At 44.3% G+C, this 23,937-nt stretch overlaps 1 protein-coding gene across 3 annotated transcripts in view; it reads left to right on the top strand.

Annotated features, from left to right (window-relative positions):
* The window catches only part of PPP2CA (protein phosphatase 2 catalytic subunit alpha), a 29,357-nt gene extending 24,885 nt beyond the window's left edge, over positions 1-4,472 (top strand). For all 3 annotated transcript variants that reach the window (XM_065545887.2, XM_045394912.3, XM_015451350.4), the window contains 4 exons: positions 169-258; positions 747-908; positions 2,044-2,162; positions 3,723-4,472. In XM_065545887.2, the coding sequence (XP_065401959.1) occupies positions 169-258; positions 747-908; positions 2,044-2,162; positions 3,723-3,795 (444 nt within the window). In that variant the 3' untranslated portion in view covers positions 3,796-4,472. The remainder of the gene's footprint in view (positions 1-168; positions 259-746; positions 909-2,043; positions 2,163-3,722) is intronic.
* The last annotated feature ends 19,465 nt before the right edge of the window (positions 4,473-23,937 follow it).

The following is a 23,937-nucleotide window of genomic DNA, read 5'->3' as shown; positions in this document are numbered from 1 at the left end:
ACAGGGTGTTGCTGTGTTGCTCAGGCTGGTCTCAAACTCCTGGCCTCAAACAGTCCTCCTGCCTCAGCTTCCCCAAGTGCTGGCGTTACAGGCATGAGCCACTGTGCCCAGCCAAGAATGTTTACAAATTTTTTAGGTGAGGTTAACCTTTTAAACCACTCTTTTCAGATCTTCTGTCTACATGGTGGTCTCTCGCCATCTATAGATACACTGGATCATATCAGAGCACTTGATCGCCTACAAGAAGTTCCCCATGAGGTATGACTTTTATTTGATAAAATCTTTCCAGAAAACTTATTAATAAGAGTGGAGAGGTTTAATTATAAGATCATTAGATGTATTCTCTCTTATAATTCTCAAAAACAACTTGAGGTGTGAACACTCTTGTCTGCCCTATTGTTCAGAAGAAGCTGACATTAAGAAACCTGCCAAGATCACAACAGCTGTAGAGCTGGGCTTATTAGGACCTAGGTTGTCTGTCTTAGACTCTGAAATTTGCATAATATAGGCAGATTAATTAAGGCATGTTACTGCTGGGTCCCATGGATGTCAGCTGTGTCTCATAAAGTCTACTGGAAAATACATATTACTTGATGCAGATGTTTGACTTCAACTGCATAATCTACTAGCGTTGTCCACAAACATCACTCAAAGAGGGTGACTTAGGGTGCTGCTTCTGATGAATTACTCAAATAATGTGTTAACCATGTTTGTAAAAGGCATTTTATAACGAAGTTATTTTTTAGGGTCCAATGTGTGACTTGCTGTGGTCAGATCCAGATGACCGTGGTGGTTGGGGAATATCTCCTCGAGGAGCTGGTTACACCTTTGGGCAAGATATTTCAGAGACATTTAATCATGCCAATGGCCTCACGTTGGTGTCAAGAGCTCACCAGCTAGTGATGGAGGTATGCTTCTATTATTTGAAATATGACTTGTTTTTTAGTAAACTTAAGGAGAGAAGATATTAGGGAGTTTTAAATTAATGACATTTGTGAGAAATTCCATCTATTCCTTCTGATGAGTTTACCATTATAGCCTGAGCCTTTTCAGTAGATGCACACTACTAGAATTAAAAGCTCAAGTTGTTGATTACAATGAATCCATTAACATGTTTCCAGAGAAATCTGAATGACTAGGAAGTACTTGGGATCTAAGAGTGGGAAAGTAAGATGTAGGGAGTTGGGGTGTGTATATAATATTTTATGATCCCAATGTCATTTCATATATTTAACATGTATGTATGTAGGAGAGACTGGAAAGAAATACACCAAAATGTTCTAAGTGGTCCTTTGGATGGTAGGATTACAGGTAATTTGAAAGAAGAGAAGGGAAAGAGGCAAAGGTTCTTGACATGCACACTGATTAGCATGTTTCTAAAATAAGGTGCTAATTAGATTAATACTAGTACAACTCTGTGGTTATCAATAAAATCTGACTTTGCTAAAGATAAATAAATTTGTGAACAATACTAAACAAAAAGTAACAAAAGTAGCTCATGCATTCAGATGGATGGATTTTGAGGAAACAAGACTGGAGATCCTAGAGGCATATCACATTTGTTCCTGGGCAGTGAATGACTTACAGGCCTTTACCTGTAACTGACGAAATTGGTAAGGTTCTGATCTCCAGGATTAGGTATCTACTTCTCTAGGGAATGGCCACTTAAATACTCATTCTTAAATCATGTTTTAAGACCACTGCAATAGAAGAGGCTAATGAGACACCATCATTTACAGCAAGGCAGATACATGAGAAGCAGTTCATTCTTCGGTGGTCGCCACTGTTTGTTAAAGGCTTTTTTTTTTTCTTTTTAGTACTAAAAGCAAATTTTGTAATTAGGGGGAAAACAAATACGTATGTATCTTACAGGTTGTATGAAGTACAGCAAATTATTAAGTCAACCAGAAAAAAAGTATTAACATTTCTTAAGCCCCTTTGGCAGGGGTGGGAATGAGTAGAGATTTTTTTCTCTCTTGAGTGAAGTAGCATTTAGTTGAATTGAGGGAGTAAAGTAAGATTTTTGCCTCCTTTTCCTTGTAGGGATATAACTGGTGCCATGACCGAAATGTAGTAACAATTTTCAGTGCTCCAAACTATTGTTATCGTTGTGGTAACCAAGCTGCAATCATGGAACTTGACGATACTCTAAAATACTCTTTGTAAGTATTTCTACTTGAACATTTTATTGCATTACTGAATATGTAGGTTTTTGGTTTGTTTATTTATTTTGAGAGAGAGGGTGTCACTATATTGCCCAGTCTTACCTCAAACTCCTAGGCTGAAGTGATCCTTTCACCTTGGCCTCCCAGAGTGTTGGCGTTACAAGTATAAGATACAGTGCCGGCCAGGCACGGTGGCTCAGGCCTGGAATCCCAGCACTTTGGGAGGCCGAGGTGGGCAGATCACGAGGTCAGGAGATTGAGACCATCCTGGCTAACATGGTGAAACCCCGTCTCTGCTAAAAATACAAAAAATTAGCCAGGCGTGGTGGCGGGTGCCTGTAGTCCCAGCTACTCAGGAGGCTGAGGCGGGAGAATGGTGTGAACTTGCAGTGAGCCGAAATCGCACAACTGCACTCCAGCCTGGGCGACAGAGTGAGAGTCTGTCTCAAAAAAAAAAAAGATACAGTGCCCAGCCTGAATACATAGTTAAATGTGAGGTTTAAGAGTTTAAGGGGGCCAGGCACGGTGGCTCACGCCTGTAATCCTAGCACTTTGGGAGGCTCAGGTGGGTGGATCACCTGAGGTCAGGAATTCAAGATAAGCCTGACCAACATGGTGAAACCCCGTCTCTACTAAAAATACAAAAATTAGCCCAACGTGGTGGCACATGCCTGTAATCCTAGCTACTTGGGAGGCTGAGGCAGGAGAATCTCTTGAACCTGGGAGGCAGAGGTTGCAGTGAGCCAAGATACCGCAACTGTACTCCAGCCTGGGCAACAGAGCGAGACTTCATCTCAAAAAAGAGTTTATTAAGGGATTATACTATGTTAGATTCCAACTTTTATTTTTAAGTTTTTGAATGGACCTACATTGAAACACACCCACAGGAACTTATTATATATAGATCCTAGTATAAATTACTAGGTTTTTCACTTTTAAAACCATGTTTTGTGTTTTTTTGTTGTTTGTTTTTTCTTTTTCTTCCCCCCCCCCCCCCCCCCCCCCCCCCCCCCCGAGACGGAGTCTTGCTCTGTCCTCCAGGCTGGAGTGCAATGGCGCGATCTCAGCTCACTGCAAGCTCCGCCTCCCGAGTTCACGCCATTCTCCTGCCTCAGCTTCCCGAGTGGCTGGGACTACAGGTGCCCGCCACTGTGCCCGGCTAATTTTTTTGTATTTTTTTAGTAGAGATGGGGTTTCACCGTGTTAGCCAGGATGGTCTCGATCTCCTGACCTCATTATCCTCCCGCCTCGTCTTCCCAAAGTGCTGGGATTATAGGCGTGAGCCACCACGCCCCGCCAACCATGTTTTGTTTTGTTTGAAATTTCAGTCAAGGTAAAAACCATATTTTTATAAAAGCATAGTCTCTGTGGCTGAATTTGCCTTGACTCTTTCAAGGGGAGTACGGTTAACAGACCATTATCATTAGGGTTCTGTTACATTAAGACAAGCTGAAATTGGATAGGAAGTGTAAAGTTTGAAAGACTCATGTTCTTGATTTTGATTGTCAGTACATGGAGGTCTTGGAACATAAACCATGAATCTGTCTTGTTTTTCAGCTTGCAGTTTGACCCAGCACCTCGTAGAGGCGAGCCCCATGTTACTCGTCGCACCCCAGACTACTTCCTGTAATGAAATTTTAAACTTGTACAGTATTGCCATGAACCATATATCGACCTAATGGAAATGGGAAGAGCAACAGTAACTCCAAAGTGTCAGAAAATAGTTAACATTCAAAAAACTTGTTTTCACATGGACCAAAAGATGTGCCATATAAAAATACAAAGCCTCTTGTCATCAACAGCCGTGACCACTTTAGAATGAACCAGTTCATTGCATGCTGAAGCGACATTGTTGGTCAAGAAACCAGTTTCTGGCATAGCGCTATTTGTAGTTACTTTTGCTTTCTCTGAGAGACTGCAGATAATAAGATGTAAACATTAACACCTCGTGAATACAATTTAACTTCCATTTAGCTATAGCTTTACTCAGCATGACTGTAGATAAGGATAGCAGCAAACAATCATTGGAGCTTAATGAACATTTTTAAAAATAAGTACCAAGGCCTCCCTTCTACTTGTGAGTTTTGAAATCGTTCTTTTTATTTTCAGGGATACCGTTTAATTTAATTATATGATTTGTCTGCACTCAGTTTATTCCCTACTCAAATCTCAGCCCCATGTTGTTCTTTGTTATTGTCAGAACCTGGTGAGTTGTTTTGAACAGAACTGTTTTTTTCTCCCTTCCTGTAAGATGATGTGACTGCACAAGAGCACTGCAGTGTTTTTCATAATAAACTTGTGAACTAAGAACTGAGAAGGTCAAATTTTAATTGTATCAATGGGCAAGACTGGTGCTGTTTATTAAAAAAGTTAAATCAATTGAGTAAATTTTAGAATTTGTAGACTTGTAGATAAAATAAAAATCAAGGGCACTACATAACCTCTGGTAACTCCTTGACATTCTTCAGATTAACTTCAGGATTTATTTGTATTTCACATATTACAGTTTGTCACATTGTTGGTGTGCACTTTGTGGGTTCTTCCTGCATATTAATTTGTTTGTAAGAAAGGAAATCTGTGCTGCTTCAGTAAGACTTAATTGTAAAACCATATAACTTGAGATTTAAGTCTTTGGGTTTTGTTTTAATAAAACAGCATGTTTTCAGGTAGAGCTTAACAAACTAAATGATGTGTTTACTTAGTGCAGTTTCTGGTTATGAATATTATATTGCTATGTATATTATATGGACTCTTTAAAATGATTGACAGATTGGCAAATTCTTAAATCTTTGTACATTGTTGAGTCATATGTTCTTAGAGTTAAATTTGTCTCCGATAAGAAAGTGTTAAAGCATTAGCCTGTGTCAAGTTCTTTGAGTGATACTAGTGAAACCAAATAGAAAACTATTGTTGGATCATGGTTTAGTCTTATGTACGTTCACCTGAAGACAAAAATGGTACTTAAAGTGGCAGTGTTCAACATTTGAGTTTTTCCACCCTTTTATCCTCCAAATAGGATTAGATGTTAAAAAACAGTTCTTCTGTGGGAACTAATATTTGATATTTTAACCTACCAGAGTAAACAGGAACACTTAATCATACTTGTGAGTGTAGTAAATAAAAGTTTTCTTGCTTTGTGCTGTGTTGAATCTGGAACCAACAGGGAAGTTATAGCATATCCCTTTTCTAAAATGCTTGAGGAACACATACATACCGAATGTCTTTTCTGATCTAATTGATAGTATTTTTAGTGGCTTTTGGAGTTAATTTTCCAAAGCAAAAGGCCGTTAGGGTTTCTACATTTCATTCTTTTCTTTCACAAGAAATGCATTCTGTGTCTTTTTGTTGCTCTGTCACTCTATATGCCCTTTCTCTCCGACTGAACAAATAGCTTATCCATGTTTTAATACCCAAGTAATCTAGACACCAAGCAGCTTTTTTTTGGGTCCTGTGATATCAGAATTGACTAAGGAATATGTATATTGTAATTGACATGTGGTGTTATCTTCCAGGTACAAATGTGCTAAATTTTGTGGTTAGCGGAATGGGACTTGTGACAAGAATAGCTTGGTTTTAGAATAACTAGGGTTTAAAAGAATTGTTTAATTAGAGACTGACTGGGCTTTGGCCATTTAAACTAGAAAGTGTTAGTACCCTAACTTCTTTTGAAAATGGCTATGGTAAGGAAAATGTGTTAGTAAGTATAGTAATTTTCTTTAAAAATACATAATCATGGTTGGATGAGAATCACCAAGTTGGGTGTTAATTGACGTCTCAAGGCCGGGCGCAGTGGCTTACACCTGTAATCCCAGCACTTTGGGAGGCCGAGGTGGGTGGATCACGAGGTCAGGAAATCGAGACCATCCTGGCTAACGTGGTGAAACCCCGTCTCTACTAAAAATATAAAAAATTAGCTGGGCGCAGTGGTCGGCGCCTGTAGTCCCAGCTACTCCAGAGGCTGAGGCAGGAGAATGGCGGGAACCTGGGAGGCGGAGCTTGTGAGCCGAGAGAGCACCACTGCAGTCTGGCCTGGGTGAAAAGAGCGAGACTTCCGTCTCAAAAAAAAAAAAAGTCTCAGTAACATTAGAACGGGATTTTCGTTGATAAACTTTCAAAAAGCTTGCGCTAAGAACAGGCCTGGCGTAGTGGCTTATGCCTGTAATCCCAACACTTCGGGAGACCGTGGCGGGTGGATCACTTGAGGTCAGGAGTTGAAGAGCAGCCTGGCGACATGGCAAAACCCCATCTCTACAAAAAAATACAAAAATTAGCCGGGCTTGGTGGCATACCGTATGCCAGCTACTTGGGAGGCTGAGGTGAGAGGATCGCTTGAGCCCAGGAGGCAGAGATTGCAGTGGACTGAGATCGTGCCCCTATACTCCAGTCTGGGTGACAGATCCAGACCCTGTCTCAAAAAAGAGGATTCTGAGTTTGTATAGTGAGGGCTTGTAGAAATTTTGAAACTCATTGTGTAAGATTACGATGAATTTGTACATGATGTGCTCATGTTTTGGGTTGAGTATCCTAGACATTTTTTCGTTTGCTGCGTATTAAACATTTGTTGGTTGTAGTAGGTATTTCTTAAAAGGAAGTTTGTCAATATTAGATTAGTTTCAAGAAGGACTTAGCTCGGGAAAAGGATAGTTATTTCTGTGGTTCTCAGCTTTGATGCCTACAGAGATTCTGATTTAAATTGCTGGAGGAGGGCCCAGGCATACATTTTTAAATTTCCCAAGTGATTCTAATTTACATCTAGGGTTAAAAACAGCCGGGCGCGGTGGCTCACGCCTGTAATCCCAGCACTTGGGGAGGCCGGGGTGACTGGATCACCTGAGGTCAGGAGTTTGAGACCAACCTGGCCAACATTGGGAAATGCCCGTCTCTATTAAAAGTAAAAAACTTGGCCGGGCGCGGTGGCTCAAGCTTGTAATCCCAGCACTTTCGGAGGCCGAGACGGGCGGATCACGAGGTCAGGAGATCGAGACCATCCTGGCAAACATGGTGAAACCCTGTCTCTACTAAAAAATACAAAAAATTAGCCGGGCGAGGTGGCGGGCGCCTGTAGTCCCAGCTACTCGGGAGGCTGAGGCAGGAGAATGGCGTAAACCCGGGAGGCGGAGCTTGCAGTGAGCTGAGATCTGGCCACTGCACTCCAGCCTGGGCGACAAAGCGAGACTCCATCCCCCAAAAAAATACAAAACTGACCGAGTGTGATGGCAGGCGCCTGTAATCCCAGCTACTCAGGAGGCTGAGGCAGGAGAATCACTTGAACCCAGGAGGAGGAGGTTACAGTGAGCCGAGATCGTGCCACTGCACTCCAGCCTGGGCAAGAAGAGCAAAACTGTCTCAAAAAACAAAAACACCTAACTGCCCTGTTTCCTAAGTACATATTTAAGAAACTTGGGATACACGGTTGTGGTTCATGGATGTAGATAAGAAATTAAAATGTACCGTGTGACTCTGTTTCAGTGGTGACTTTTACCTGTTTAGTATAGATATTCCTTTACTTCCAACCATAAATGTGTTCTTAGAAATGGGCTGATAGTTTAGTAACCTATAGTTTGGTGATAGGCTTGTTTTGAGATGGGTTTTGGTTCTGTGAGCTAAAGCTATTTTTTATTAAAGCCTTAGTCCTCACACATTCTTTTGACATATTTCTAGTCTTCATAAACTTTTTTAATTTAGATTTTTTTCCCTTCACAGGTATACATCTGTTTTAGCAAATAGCCTTATGAAGGTTGTAGATGTATTATTTTGGGCATGCCTGGTGATCTCTATGTTTTTTCCAATGACAGTTTAACCTTTATGTTTTAGGAATATAAGTACATTTTATTTCTTTTTATTGTATATATTTAATTGCACAAGTACTACTGTCTAGAAAAAAATGGGATGTTGCTAACAGCATTGTTGGCTTGTAGGCAGTGCTGTCCTGTAAATAGATTGAAATGTATTTTTATCAGCTGGTATATAAATTTGAGGGAAGAAAAATTTGAACTGTGTTTGAATTGTTTAAAAGTTGAACATAAAAGATCGTTGGTAATCAAGTAAGTGAAATAGGCAATAGACCCCAGTTTGTTTTATATTTGCTGTCATGCCTGGACCAGAATTCCTCATTCCCAAGAGTGAAAGAGGAAATAATTATAGCTAATGAGTGAATGCTGGAAAAAGTCACACTTTTTTGTTTTTTAAGGAAAAGCACAAACACCCTTATGTCTGAGGTTGAATTTAATTAAGTACAGCTGGCCCTCCATAGTCAAGGGTTCCACATCTGAGGATTCAGCCAACCATGGACTGAAAATATTTTTGGGAAAAGGAACCAATAAAAACCAATACAGTGGCTGGGCGCAGTGGCTCACGCCCATAATCCTAGCACTTTAGGAGGTGGGGGTCGGGGGATCACCGGAGGTCAGGAGTTCAAGACCAGTCTGGCCAACGTGGTGAAACCCCGTCTCTACTAAAAATACAAGAATTAGCTGGGCATGGTGGTGCGCACCTGTAATCCCAGCTACTCGGGAGGCTGAGGCAGGAGAAGCACTTGAATCTGGGAGGCGGAGGTTGCAGTGAGCCAAGATAGAGCCACTGCACTTCAGCCTGGGCAACAGAGCAAGACTCCGTCTTAAAAAAAAAAAATACAGTGTAACTATTTACATAGCAATTTCATTGTTTAGGTATTTTGAGTAATGCATAATTTAAAGTATAGCCAGCTGTCAGTATCCACACAGGGTTTGCATCGAATCAGTCAATGGATTCAACTAACCTGGGATTGAAAATGCAGTGTTCTTTTTTTTTTTCCCTGAGACAGTCTCGCCTGTCACCCAGGTTGGAGTGCAGTGGCACGATCTCGGCTCACTGCAACCTGTGCTTCCCGGGTTCAAGCGATTCTCTAGCCTCAGCCTCCCGAGTAGCTGATACTACAGGTGCGCCTCGCCACACCCAGCTGATTTGGGATTTTTAGTAGAGACGGTTTCACCATGTTGGCCAGGCTGGTCTGAAACTTCTGACCTCAGGCGATCCACCTGCCTCGGCCTCCCAAAGTGCTGGGATTACAGACGTGAGCCACCGTGCCCGGCCAAAAAAAAAATGCAGTATTCTTGAATGCAGAACCCACTGATAAAGGGGACTGACTTCTAGACTTGAGTATCCAAGGGAGGTGTCCTGGATCTAGTCTCCCAAGATTACTGAGGGATGACTAGTTTGTATCCTCAACAGGCTTGGGAGAAGTAGCCAGGATTTTGTCTACTCTGCCTGCAATGCTGCTAATGCAGTAAACCACTGCTCTTATTTTACTACTTGGGTTCCTTCAGAATCTATTTTAAGATAGCCTCAGCCATGGTGTACAATCTTCTCAACCATTCAGTGTTGTTAGTGGGAAGGACTTTGATGTGTTCTTCCTGCCAGGTGCAGTGGCTTACGCCGGTAATCCTTATCACTTTGGGAGTCCGAGGTGGGTGGATCACTTGAGGCCTGGAGTTGAAGATGAGCCTGGCCAACATGGCAAAACCCTGTCTCCACTAAAAAACACAAAAACTAGCTGGGTGTGATGGCACTTACGTGTAATACCAGCTAGTTGGGAGGCTGAGACTACAGAATCGCTTGAAAGCGGGAAGCAGAGGTTGCAGTGAGCTGAGATCGCACCATTGCTCTCCAGCCTGGGAGACTCTATCTCGAAAAAAATACATTTTTAAAAGCTTTCTTCCAAGAAATAATGTAGCTGTTCTTTCTTAGTGCGGTGGTAGGCTGTAGCCACCAGCAAGCAAGATTACTGATGGTGGAAGTCAAAGGCCAGAATCGTGATAGGAAAGGAAGTTAAGAGTGCTTTTTGCTCTGTAGAAAACTAGGAAGACCACAATGGAAGGTCTAATTAAAGCTATTAGAAATGCCCAAACCTGTTGGGTGCCTCTACCTCAAGGCTTAGCGTACCTTCTGATCTGCAAGGAGACTAATTATTAGGCTTTTTGTAGTTCTAGAACTGCTCTGAGTATGGCATTGGAACCTGGGGATAGGAGCAAGAGCTAGTAATTGGGTTTGGCAGGCCTGGTCAAAGGAGAGCTTTAAGGTCAGGTATGTCCAAACGTGTCAGGAAGTAGGTTACATGGTGTGGTGAAATATACCAGATGGAAAATCTGTAGAATGTACTCTTACTGTTGAGTCCAACTTGCAACATAAGTCCCTTTGCAGTGAAGGTCTTGAGTATGTATTGCATGCAGCAGGCAGAGGAGTGGGAGGAGAAACTATAATGTATTTGGTCTTGAACATTGTTTTCCAGAACCACATTCATCTCTACCTTGGTTGAAATGTATAAAACTACCATTTTAATTTTCATCTTTTCATTGCTCTGTGACTAAAATTAGGATGCAAAGACAAACCTGAGGCCTAGCCCACTGCTTCCACCTCAGAGCTACACTGGAACTGGCTGTAGGGTAAAGTGATATAGGCAATTTAAATATGAGTCAAAATTTTTCGTTTGGCAGTATGGCTCTCATGGCCTCTGGATCTAGGTGATGTGCGACCTGGTATGGCCTCTTGGCCTGTTGCCACCACACCAGGTTTTGCCCTTAATTTTAGTCTTGGCTCTGGATTTCTTTGGGGTATTAGTGATAGCTTTGCTGGTCTTCGGGTTTTTCTAGCTTCACCACAGATCCTAGGAAAAATAACCATACTCTAGAAATGAGAAGCCAGGATTTTTAAAGTAGGGCTGGGAATATGAGTAGACATCTTTTGGATTTTCAAAATGTATTTGCTTAAACCACCTTTTGGCAGCAGTTGGACATTTCTGCTATCAACCTGAGTGGCAGATGGCCTACAGCATTTGGTATGTTAAAAGAGTACAGAGTAAGTGATTCATGGCTTCTGAAATACATCAACTTGACGTTGCAGTCTTGAAAAGGCAATAGCTGACATAGCCTGAACCAGCTTGGTTTTCCGGTGCACTCAATGCTGAAATAATTGCTGTGAAGGGTTGGGTTGAATTCAGAGTGACTTAGGAGAGTAGTAGCTACTGAATGTTCAATCTTTGAAATGACAGAATTAGCTTATAGTGAATATTGTCTAGCACTGCGCATTTCCATGTGCCAAGCATGTTACATGGATTGAGCTTTTTCAACTCTGTTGAGAAGAGCAGAGAAGGTTCTCCTATTCAGGCATTCTGATCGCAGAGTTCCTGATTTTCAGGAAGCATTAGGTTTCTCTTGCCTTTGCTGAAATTCTTACTAGTGGTGTTTGAAGGGTAGGCAAGAGCCTACACAACTTTAGGGTTTAGATGTGTCACTCAGCCGCATTCAGGAAGCTAGGTGTCTGATGGGCCCTTTGGGGAGTGTGGTGAGGAAGGCTTGCATGCTGGGCCTTTTGAGTGTTGGCCCAAGTCAAGTAGCCTGGTTACGGCATTCTCAAGAGTTCATGGACTGCCGGGCGCGGTGGTTCACACCTGTAATCCCAGCACTTTGGGAGGCCGAGGTGGGTGGATCACGAGGTCAGGAGTTCAAGACCAGCCTGGCCAAGATGGCGAAACCCCGCCTCTACTAAAAATACAAAAAAAAAAAAAAAAAAAAAAAAAAATTCGCTGGGCATGGTGGCGGGGCACCTGTAATCCCAGCCACTCGGGAGGCTGAGGCAGAGAATTACTTGAACCTGGGAGGCTGAGGTTGCAGTGAGCCAAGATCACACCTGGACAACACAGCGAGACTCATCTCAAAAAAAAAAAAAAGAGTTCGTGGACTGACCTTTGTGTCTCAAGGGCATTTTTATGAGCCAGAGTTTGAAGGGGAGTTAGGTGAGGTTCAGCTGAACCACCACAACCTAACAATTGCTCTTGAAGATGAAAGAATTTTCACAGTGGACCCAGATTAACAAATACTAAAGGAAAACCAGAAGGTATATATGGAGTGGAGCGCCCCATCCCTAACTTTAAAAAATTCATCTAAGTGGCATAATTCCTCCATTTTTCATTGAATTACCGACTGAAGTGTGGGTTTTCTTGTAGCTGAGGAATGACCTAATTTTTTTAGACTGTTTTATAAACTTCCGGGATTCTGTACAAGACTGCTGGAAACTAGTCAGCTCTTTAGGCTGACAGTTGTGGTAATGAATGAAATCTCATGCTAGCCTGTCATCACCTGACCATCTTCCCCTCCTTCTGAAGACCCTTACCTTCTAATCTGAGAGGAGTCAGAAGCCAAGTCCAACTTACTTTCTTGTCTGGTGTCCTAATGGCCAGTTAACAAATTCTGATACAGAGGACTTGACTCTGTAAACAATGCCCATCTCTAATCTGTATGGGTGCACATTTTTTTCAAATGGATCTTTTCTACTCCTATTAGTATAAAATACATACTTGTAGTAAAGCAATAGAGATGAATATAAAAAAAGTTTCTCCTTCAGCCTTGTTGGTCTGAGGTGGTTACTACTAATGGTTGTGGATGTTTTCACAGTCATATCAGCAAGTGTGCTGTGTGTAGGGTGGTTGTGCTCTAGTCTTCATGATGATGTGTATTAAATTGCTTCTCTGGGAGCAATACTCCTCGCCCATTTAAAACAAATAGTAACAGACACCATTCTGCACATTGCATATTTTCATTTAGCATATTGGGTATTAACCAGTGTGAGCTTTTATTTTACAAGTAACAGTGGTGAGTTGGTGGAAGTATGATGGGTTCCTGAAATAGTTAAACATCGAGGCAAAACTGAGTAAACTCACCAGCTTGTTAATGTGTGGCCATGGTTGGGCACAGCTCCAATATAGGGTGACCGTTTTACCCGGTTGCTTAGGACTTGGTTTTCCAGGAAGCAAAGCTTGCTTTCATCTTCTTTTTCTTTCTTTCTTTTTTTTTGAGATGGAGTTTCATTCTTGTTGCCCAAGCTGGAGTGCAATGGCACAATCTCGGCTCACTGCAACCTCCGCCTCCCAGGTTCAAGCGATTCTCCCGCCTCAGCCTCCTAAGTAGCTGGAATTACAAGTGCATGCCGCCACCACACCTGGCTAATTTTTTTGTATTTTTAGAAGAAACGGGGTTTCACCATATTAGCCAGGCTGGTGTCAAACTCCTGACCTCAGGTGATCCACCGACCTATGCCTTCCAAAGTGCTAGGATTAGAGGCGTGAGCCACTGCCCCAGCCAGTAGAGCTTTCATACCAGAACAGTTGGTCACCCCCATTGTGGGTTCTGTGCCTATGTGTTAATAGGCACAGAAAGAGCCTTTCCCACCCTTATCAACTAGACAAAATCCAGGCTCTGCTTTGGCTCTCAGCTGGGAAATCGGTGGGGGTAGTGGTAACTGGGCGAATTTACTCACACCTGAGCTCTAAGACTATCTGCTGCTGGCCTGCAGTCTTGCATCCACAGGAACCCGTCTTTGCATTAAAAGTCTATGACTGAGACCCCCAACTCCCAAGGTTCCAAGCCTTGTGCTACATGCTCTTGTTTGTGAGAACTCCAAAGCTTCTTAAGTCTCAAGGCAAAGGACAGAAAGGCAGAGATCTAAGGAGAACAGAGGATTAAATTTATAAGAATAGGAAGAAAGGGGTGAAGCAAGGCAGGTGTGTGTTGAGGGGTGAGAGGTTCTAGCAAGAGGACTTAGGTCTTAGCCAGGGTGTATGTAGTAAGGGGCCGCTGCCATCTGGGAGAGCACAGCAAGTGAAGTGGGCAAGAAGAGATGTTACCATGGTATTTGAGTAACTTCCACTGGGTAAGTAAGCCACCACCAGGCACCAGCTGAGTTAAGTGGTATTCAGCAGCTACTTACTGTGCACTTGTTATGTGCCAAGCATTATTAGGCACAGAATGAATACAGCAGTGTACAAGACAAAGTGCCCTTGTGAAGTGAATACCCAGGAGAGACAAATATAAAACTCCGATAGGAATAATGTACTTTGAAGAAAAAGCAAGACAGGAGGCCAGAAGGTAAAAGGAGGTACCCTTTTAGCCAAAACGTGCACATACTGTTGTGCACATTGCTTACTGCCCAACTCAAGTTTGTGAATTTTGGCAATTTTTTTGGCTGATGGCAATAGCATGTCTTGATGTGATGGCTGTTAAAATTTCAAAATAAGTTTTAATGTAAATTTAATATACTATTTAGGTTGGTGGTCTCTGAGGAGGTGACACTGAGCTGAGACCTAAAGGATGAGAAGGAGCTATTCCGTCTCACCAATGTGTGTTAGATACTGTTTATCACAAGGTGACAAATCACTTGTTTTGAAAGAGAATGCTGAAGTGTAGCTTGTAGAAAAGCACTGACCGTGACCTGATAACATCCCTATAGATTTCTGCCATCTGGGGCAGTGGTGGGGAAGCTGCTGATTGGGAGACTGCTGTAGTCCAGGCCGCGCTGTTCTGACCGGAGCCTGCTACCTACAGCTGAGCGGCAGGATGTGGCTAGAGGAATGGACACAGCTGTACTGGTGGGACTCATGCAAATGTCAGATGGATCATAGTTACTGCGGGATAGTCCTCTACACTTCCTTAGATTCTTGGGCTTCAAAAGGACTGATTAACACAGTCTCTTCTCAAATTGCCACCTCCTCTCTTTACTCTATAACACTGATAACCTCGCCAATATTAATACTTCAGGGCACAATAGATAGTGTCTCTGTCTTCTTCCTGCCATTACATCCAGCAATCTTTTTTTTGGAGACAGAGTTTCACACTTGTTGCCCAGCTGGAGTGTAGTGGCACGATCTTGGCTCGCTGCAACCTCCACCTCCTGGGTTCGAGTGATTCTCCTGCCTCAGCCTCCTGAATAGCTGGGACTACAGGCATCCACCACCACGCCCGGCTTAATTTTTTTGTATTTTTAGTAGAGACATGTTTTCACCGTGTTGGCAAGGCTGGTCTCGAACTCCTGACCTCAAGTGATCCTCCCACCTCAGCCTCCCAAAGTGCTGAGATTACAGGCGTGAGCCACCCCTCCCAGCCAACATCCAGCAATCTTTCTGCAGGGGTATCTTTATCCTTGGCCTCCTCAGTTGGATTATTCCTATTAGCATATAACATGGCTCTGTGTCTTCAGGCCTAAAAACAGACTCCTTTGACTTCACAGTCCCTTTAAGTGCCTGCCCTTTTTCTATACTGCTCTTAGCAAAACTCCTTGAAAGAACTGTGTCCTCTGTAACCTTCTCATATCACACTTTTCTCAACATACCACCCCCTGAAATTACGGCTTTATCAAGGTGATTTTCCCATTGCCGAGTATAGTAGATGTTTTTTCTGACTTTAATTTTGTTTTTATTTGAAATGATTGACCAAAACAATTTCCCAGATATAGTTTCTTTGCTTGTCTACCATTACACTACACTTGCTTGTTTTCCTCCTACTTTTTTTTTTTTTTGAGACAGGTTCTCCAGGCTGGAGTGCAGAGGCATCATTATATCTCACTGCAACCTCGACCTCCCAGACTCAGGCGATCTTCCCACTTCAGCCTCCACAGTAGCTGGGACTATAGGTGTGTGCTACCATGCCCAGCTAATTTTAAAATTTTTTATAGAGACTGGATCTCACTATGTTGCCCAGGCTGGTCGTGAACTCTTGGGGCTCAAGCGATCCTCCTGCCTCAGCCTCCCAAAGTGCTGGGATTATAGGCATGAGCCGCAGCGCCCAGCCCCTCCTACCTTTTTGCTGCTTTCCAGACTCCTTTGCTAGTTCTTCCCATCCTCTAAATATGGAAATGACCCAAGGCTTAGTACTCACACCACTTTTTCTCTTCCAGGTGATCTCATCTAGCTCTGTCTATATGCTGAAGAGCCCCAATTTGTATCCTTCGCCCACCTTCTCCCCTGCACTCCTGTTATATATTCAACTGCCTACTTGACATGACTCAGATGTCTAACATGCATCTCAAACAATTCCTGATCTCCCAAACACCTTCCACCCCAGATCCTGGTGTTTCCTATCTTAGTAAATAGTACCACCATTCATGCAGTTATCCTTGACACCTGTTTCTCTCATCCTCCACGTGTGGTTCATTTGCTACACCTCCAAATACATCTTTCTCTTTTATCTCTACTGACTCAGTCCTAGTCCAAGCCTCCTGAAAGGTCTTGCTGCTTCTCTTCTTCCACCTACTACAATCCATTCACACAATCACAAGAGCGCTCTTTCTGTACTGCTGCTTACAATGCGGATCCTACCACATGCTGCTTACCCTCCATCACCTGAGGCTACTTAATGAAAATAGGATGAAGTGGCCAGGCATGGTGGCTCATGCCTGTAATCCCAGCACTTTGGGAGGCTGAGGTGGGTGGATCGCTTGAGGTCAGGAGTTCGAGACCAGCCTGGCCAACATGGTGAAACCCCATCTCTACTAAAAATACAAAAATTAGTCGGGCATGGTGGTGGGAGCCTGTAATCCCAGCTACTCGGGAGGCTGAGGCAGGAGAATCACTTGAACCCTGGAGCCGGAGGTAGCAGTGAGCCAAGACACCACTGAACTCCAGCCTGGGTGACAGAATGAGACTCCGTCTCAAAAAAAAAAAAAAAAAAGCCAGGCCTGTAATCCCAGCACTTTGGGAGGCCAAGGCGGGTGGATCACGAGGTCAGGAGATCGAGATCATCCTGGCTAACATGTGGTGAAACCCCATCTCTACTAAAAATACAAAAAAATTAGCTGGGCCTTGTGGCGGGCACCTGTAGTCCCAGCTTCTGGGGAGGCTGAGGCAGGAGAATCGCTTGAACCTGGAAGGTGGAGCTTGCAGTGAGCTGAGATCCGGCCACTGCACTCCAGTCTGGGTGACAGAGCGTGACTCCGTCTCAAAAAAAAAAAAAAACAAGAAAATGGGATGAAATTCCACTTTCTTCACAGAGCTCTTCATGGTTTGGTCGTTACCTGCTCTTCTGCCCTCCTTTGTTTTCACTCTCCCCCCCATTCATTAATCTCTAACCATATTAGCCATGCTGTTCCTGAGACACACCAAGCTCATTTTTAGAGACACTTTTTCCATCTCTTTCTGTGAGCTGGGGCCTTCTTATGCAGGTTTCTGCTTAAATGTATTGCCCTCCTCTCCCTTTGTAACCCTACTTTGTTTTCTTCACAGTATTTATCCACCTGACATTCTTTTATTTGTGCTTATCACATTGAACCCACTAGATGGGAAGCTCCCTGAAGGTAAAAATCCTTCTCTTGTTTACCACTGTCTACAACATGATGGGGAGAGGGTGCTAAGAAAAATATTCATTGAATGACTGACTGGCCCAGCAGCTTGCTGGGCCTAGGCTCAGAGATTTTCCTGGAGAAATCCCTGCCACTCAGTAGTCCCTTGGCAGACAGGCCTTCCTGACTGGGCAGTTAGGAGTCAGGCACTTGGCTTGTAGGACACACCCATGTCATACTTGACTACCTCATTGATGATCCCAGTCTAACTCCTGGGATGTTCAGCAACTCGGCCTGCCTGGAGTTCCATGGGTGGCTGGTCGGCTGGGCTTTGCAGAGTTTTTAAATTGCCCTTTCTCTCTGGTAGTCTTTGCCCCAGTGTGCTGGCTCCAGACGACATATTGGTGCTGGGGTCCTCTGCGCGGAGGGGTAGGGAGACTTAGCCGGTGATGATAGGTGATGCCTGTCATTGTTTTCTCATCTGTGAAGGAGTCCTCGCTGCATTGTACTGCACTGCCCTGCTCCTAACTGAGTCTTCCTGGACCTGCTACCAGGTCCTGCATTTCACAGGTCTCTGTCAAACTCCATTTCACAGAGGGACACTGTGACCCAGATGGCTGGGGGTTAATTCCATGGTCACTCTGTGGACATGGGATTAAGTTGCACTGGCCTTCAGCCTCTGGTGGCCAGACTGGGTTTCTGGACAGGAGTCTGCATCCAGGAGGGGAGAGAAGGCAACCTTTGGAGGGGCCAGAGGGCAAGCCTGGAAGAGGGCAGGCTCAGTGAAATGCACCCTTGGGACAGCCACCTGGCTCTCTGGCGCCATCTGTTGGTCAGAGCCAGTCAGTACTGGTAGTTCTTGGGGGTTGACCTGGACCAGACAGACTCTAGAGCAATCCCATCCCTGTCCCTGCCTTAGCTTGGGCCCAGCATGGCAACTCTGAGCACATGGGGGGCACCATGTATCCCCATAGTCTTTTCTCCTTGGAGAGAGGTGGTGTAGCCCATGCTCTTCCACGAGGTCAGACTCATCTGTGGTGAGTTAGCCAGACCTAGGTTCAAATCCTACCTCCCCACTTTCCTGCTCTATGGCCTGGGGCTGGTTACTTAACCCATCTCAGCCTTGGAATCTCTCCTATAAAACGCAGATGATAATAGTAACCACCTCCTAGGGTTGCTGTGAGATTAAAAGATTATAAAGAAAGAGTTTAGCTCGGTAATCTGGCAGGCCCATGCTCCAGGAATGTTAGTGGCTGTGCTCACGGGCTTGCTGATTTGGGCAGGATTACTTTTCAGTCCCTCCTTCATGGGTAGACCCACTTTGGCTTGACCCACAGATGTGGGTCAAGAAATGTTTTCCTCCACCACTTAGGTGTAGATGCCACTTCTGCCTAAAGATTCCACAGCAGCTATCCAAGGACAGGTCCATAGTCCACCAGGGAAGGTATTGCACTGGCTGGCTCAGATAGAGGAAAGGAAGCTGTAGGTTTCTGTAGCTTTGTCCAAGGTCTTAGTTGAACTCTTGGGCCATGGGCAGATAAGTCCTCCCTGTGGCCTTGCAGAAATTCCTCACCTTCCCTCCCAACATCTCCTGTATTTCTCCAGCCTTGGCTGTGAAGGGTTGGGAAGCCATGTGAAGGAAAGGCTCCAGGGGCTCAAACTTCCTTCAGGAATTGGCACTGGCATATGTTAAGAATGTTACATGCATTCACACATTGTCACTACCTCCTAGCTTTTTTTTTTTTTTTTTTAAAACAGAGTCTTGCTCTGTCGTCCAGGCTGCAACGGCGCAATCTCGGCTCACTGCAACCTCCACCTCCCAAGTTCAAGCGATTCTCCCGCCTTAGCCTCCCAAGTAGCTGGGATTACAGGCACCTGTCATCACGCCCAGCTAATTTTTTAATGTATTTTTGTAGAGACGGGGTTTCACCATGCTGGCCAGGCTGGTCTCGAACTACTGACCTCAAGTGATCCTTCTGCCTCGGCCTCCCAAAGTGCTGGGATTACAGGCGTGAGCCACCATGCCCGGCCTTTCTCCCCCTTTTCTACTGAGTTATGATTTACATACAGTAAAGTATACAAATATAATTGTAGCTCAGTGAATTTTTGTATGTGCATACACTCATGAAACCACCATCTGGACCAAGATACAAAATGTTGGCTGGGCATGGTGGCTCACACCTGTAATCCCAGCACTGGGAGGCCAAGGTGGGAGGATTGCTTGAGCTCAGAAATTTGAGACCAACCTGGGCAACATGGCAAGACTCCATCTCTACAAAAATAAAAATAAAAATAAATAACTAGGCTGGGTGCGGTGGCTCATGCCTATAATCCCAACACTTTGGGAGACCAAGGTGGGTGGATCACCTGAGGTCTGGAGTTCGAGACCAGCCTGGCCAATAGGGTGAAACCCTGTCTCTACTAAAAATACAAAAATTAGCTGGGCATGGTGGCAGGTGCCTATAATCTCAGCTACTCAGGAGGCTGAGGCAGGATAAGTGCTTGAACCTGGGAGGTGGAGAGGTTGCAGTGAGCTGAGATCATGCCACTGCACTCCAGCCTGGACAACAAGAGTGAAACTCTGTCTCAAAAAAAAAAAAAAAAAAAAAAAAAAAAAAAAAAGCCCGGTGTGGTGGTGTGCACCTGTAGTCCCAGCTACTCGGGAGGCTGAGGTGGGAGGATTGCTTGAGCCTGGGAGGTAAAGTGCAGTGATTACACCACTGCATTCCAGGCTGGGCAACAGAGCAAAATCCTGTCTCAAAGAAAAAAAAAAAAAAAAAGAAACAGAAAAAGAAAAAAAATATTTAGCATCCCCTAAACTTCCCATCAATACTTGTCACCTGCCAAAAGTAACCTTTCTTTCTTCTCTCACCGCAGATTCATTACTGCCTGGGGCTTTTTTGGTCTTTATTTAAATGGACTTTAGCAATCGATATTCTTGTGTTTAGCTTCTTTTGTTCAACATTGTCCATGAGATTCATTCACATTGTGTATATCAGTAGGTTCTTTTTCATTGCTGTTTAATATTCCATTAAGTTAATATACTACGGTTATTTTTTTCATTTTATAGTTGATAGATTTGTTCTTTCTTGACTCTTATGAATAAAGCTGCTATGAACATTCTTACACATATTTTCGTGGACATAAGTGCTTATTTCTGCTGAGTATATATCCAGAATTGGAGTTGCTGGGCCACTGGGTATATGTATGTTTAGCTTTAGTAGATACTGCCAGCTTTCTGAAGTGTGCCAATTTGTACTCCCACCAGCAATGTATGAGAGCTCCAATTGTTCCACATCCTTGCTAACACTTTGTATTATCATTCTTTTAAGTTTAGCCATTCTGGTGACTAAAATAATTGATTTTCACAAAAATCCTGTTATGTGTTGGTATTGTTATAATCCCCACTTGACAGACAAGGGGTCTGGGACTCAGCGAGGAGAAGCCACTTATCCCAGATCATGCAGGATGTTAGCAGCAAGTGGGAAACAGCAGGTCTGTGTGATTCTTCTGCATCTGTGGCTGCATGCATTTTTTTTTTTTTTTTTTTTTGAGATAGAGTTTCACTCTGGCACCTAGGCTGAGGTGCAGTGGTTCTATCTCGGCTTACTGCAACCTCCACCTCCTGGACTCAGGTGATCTTCCCACCTCAGCCTCCTGAGTAGCTGGGACTACAAGCGCACACCACTACGCCTGGCTAATTTTTGTATTTTTTGTAGAGACAGGGTTTCGCCATGTTGCCTAGGCTGGTCTTCAACTCCTGGGCTCAAGTGATCTGCCTGCCTTGGCCTCCCAAAGTGCTGAGATTACAGGCGTCAGCCACAGCGCCCAGCCTGCATGGAATTTTAAAGTCAGAATATTTGAGTGTGTCAAATATCATCTTATTTTCATAATTCCTTTCTACAGCACTTATTTCCATTTGACAGCAGAAATATAATCTGATCACTTCCTGGCAAATACAGTCAAGTAAGTGCGTGATCACCCAGTCATTCCAGGGAATACTCAGTCGAGTGTTCTGTCCCTCCACTTCTATCCAGGGGCACAGTTACATTCTGTGGAGGTTATGTGGTCATGGCATGGAGTGGGAAGTGAGGGGGTTAAGGTTGTCTGGTCCTTGGTCATCATCATCTTCCTCTGCTGCTCAGGGAGGCAGGCCGACTTCGCCCCTGCCAGTTGTGGGTTGTCATCTCTGGTTTCTACTCTGCCCACAGATGTATGCATTCGTGCCATGGTCTCTGGCTTGGACTGTGGCGTTAATGCTCCCTTTATTCTGCTTATTATCCCAGAAGTTCTTTCCTGGTTATCTGGCCCCTCTCAGCAACTTCATGCTGTTCTAGGGCCTCAGGACACATGCTAATGCTTCCTGGGATTCTCACACATTAGGCATGGGACTGAGATGCTCCCAGGGCCCCCTGCGTAGGCACACCCAGCTGCCATTTCTACTTGACTGCTACCATACTTTCTCATCATGGAAGATTATTTAGACCCTACCCACAGACAGATTCTCCCCTCTCTCAGAACCTCCAAACCTATCTGGGGTCCTAATCCCTCCCTATCCCTGGGTTGAGAGGATGGAAGAATGAGAGAGAGTCCCTTCTCAGAGACCCACACTGGAAGCTAACTGCATGCAGTGGTCTCCTCCCCACCCCAAGCCTGGCATCATACCTTCTTTCCAATTCTTTCAACAGAGGAAGGTGAGGCCCAGAGACGTGAAGTAAGTTACCCAAGATCACGTAACAGAGGCAGGTAGTCTGACTTCAGAGTGGCTATGCTTACCCCTGTATTAGAGGACCAAGACTGAGAGAGTTGACACACAGCAGGATGCAGCCAGGAGACCTTTGACCATGCAGACTGAATACTTCCTAGCTTACATGCTGTCCTATGGGATGGAACATGTATCTAAGTCCAGAGTCTGTCCCATGGATGGGTGCACAAGAAATAGAATGAGAACTGAATTCTGGGCTGCAGAGTCCTGTTTGTTTGTTTGTTTACTTTGAGTGGAATCTTGCTCTGCTGCCCAGGCTGGAGTGTAGTGGCGAGATCTCCACTCACTGCAGCCTCCACCTCCTGGGTTCAAGCAATTCTTCTGCCTTAGCCTCCCGAGTAGCTGGGATTACAGACACCTGCCACCATGCCTGGCTAATTTTTTTTTTTTTTTTGTATTTTTAGTAGAGACGGGGTTTCACCATGTTGGCCAGGCTGGTCTCGAACTGCTGACCTCAAGTGATCCTCCTGCCTTGGTCTCTCAAAGTGCTGAGATTACAGGCATGAGCCACTGTGCCCGGCCCAGCGTCCCGCTTTAGATGCACTGACAGGGTTGCTCCTCATAGGAATCCTCCTGTGAATGCTTTATAGCAACGAAGACTCCAACGAAGACTTACAAAGGGAGATCATTTCTGGAAATGAATTCATCATAAAAACTGGATTTTCACATCTGGAATATTTGAATCAAAGGCCTTTAGTCTCCCTGGAAGTAGTATGCTGGGAACAGCTGTAAATTAGAAAATGCTCCTGCATTTGAGGAATGGGGCTAAGATTCACTGCCTGGGCTGTGATGGCAGATACATAGCTGGGGCTGGTGTGATGGCTGGGAAAGTCTCTTTGGTTTTGTTTCCTTCCTCTTAGGACAAGGGGTTTTGATTACCCCTTGGCACGGAGCATATGGAGTGACTGGAGTAAGGGTGGAGCCTCAGCTTCCTCAGGGCCAGCTCTGGTAACATAGGTACCCCTGCCCCTCACACCCACACATGTATCCACACGTACCACAGGGACTCTGTGCGGGCCAATCCTTTCTGACCTGTGGTCATCACTATGGATAAATGAATGGAGATGAGTCACTCCCAGCCTGTCCCACAGTGCTGCAGCTACCTTGGCCCTCCTGAGTGGAGGGTTTGAGAGAAGGTAGGGTTGATCCAGAAAGTGAGGAGCTAAACTAGTCACCTTTGACGAACACTGTTGGCTCCTTCCTGGCAGTGCTTCACCACTGAGACGCTACTACAGAGGTTTATTCACTTACTCTGGGCTTGAGGATCACCTGGAGAACTTGTTTAAAGGGCAGAAAAACCTGCCGCCAGGGAGTTATTAGATTGAAAGTGGACCCAGGAATCTGCATTTTTCTTGAACAAATTTATTTTTAAGTTAAAAATTTTGAATATGTAATACATTGATGTGAATTGATACCCAAAAGGTAGAAAGGGGTATAAGGTGAAAAATTATTCTAACCCGTCCCTCAGTGACCTAGTTCCCTTCCTCTGAGGCGACCAATTTCTTGTGTATCTTTCCTGAGATAATCTATACATAAAGCACCATATACAAGCAAATGAAATATGTTTTATTTATTTATTTTTTGAGACTGCGTCTCACTCTGTCACCCAGGCTGGAGTGCAGTGACATCATCTCAGCTCATCGCAACCTCTGCCTCCTAGGCTCAGGTGATCCTCCCACCTTAACCTCCAGAGTAGCTGGGACTACAGGCTCACGCCACCATACCCAGCTAATTTTTGTTTTTTTGTAGAGATGGGGTTTCACTATGTTGCCCAGGCTGGTCTCGAACTACTGAGTTCAAGTGATCTGCCCACCTCGGCCTCCCAAAGTACTGAGATTACAGGTGTGAGCCTCCATGCCCGGCCCCGAAATCTCTTTTAAAAGTAGGCATTTCTTGGTGATTCTAATAAAGGGGGTTCTCAGACAT

Source organism: Macaca fascicularis, chromosome 6 (assembly GCF_037993035.2).
Source record: "Macaca fascicularis isolate 582-1 chromosome 6, T2T-MFA8v1.1".
NCBI lineage: Eukaryota > Metazoa > Chordata > Mammalia > Primates > Cercopithecidae > Macaca > Macaca fascicularis.
The sequence above is the reverse complement of the archived record's forward strand: the minus strand, read 5'-3'. Positions and strand labels throughout refer to the sequence as shown.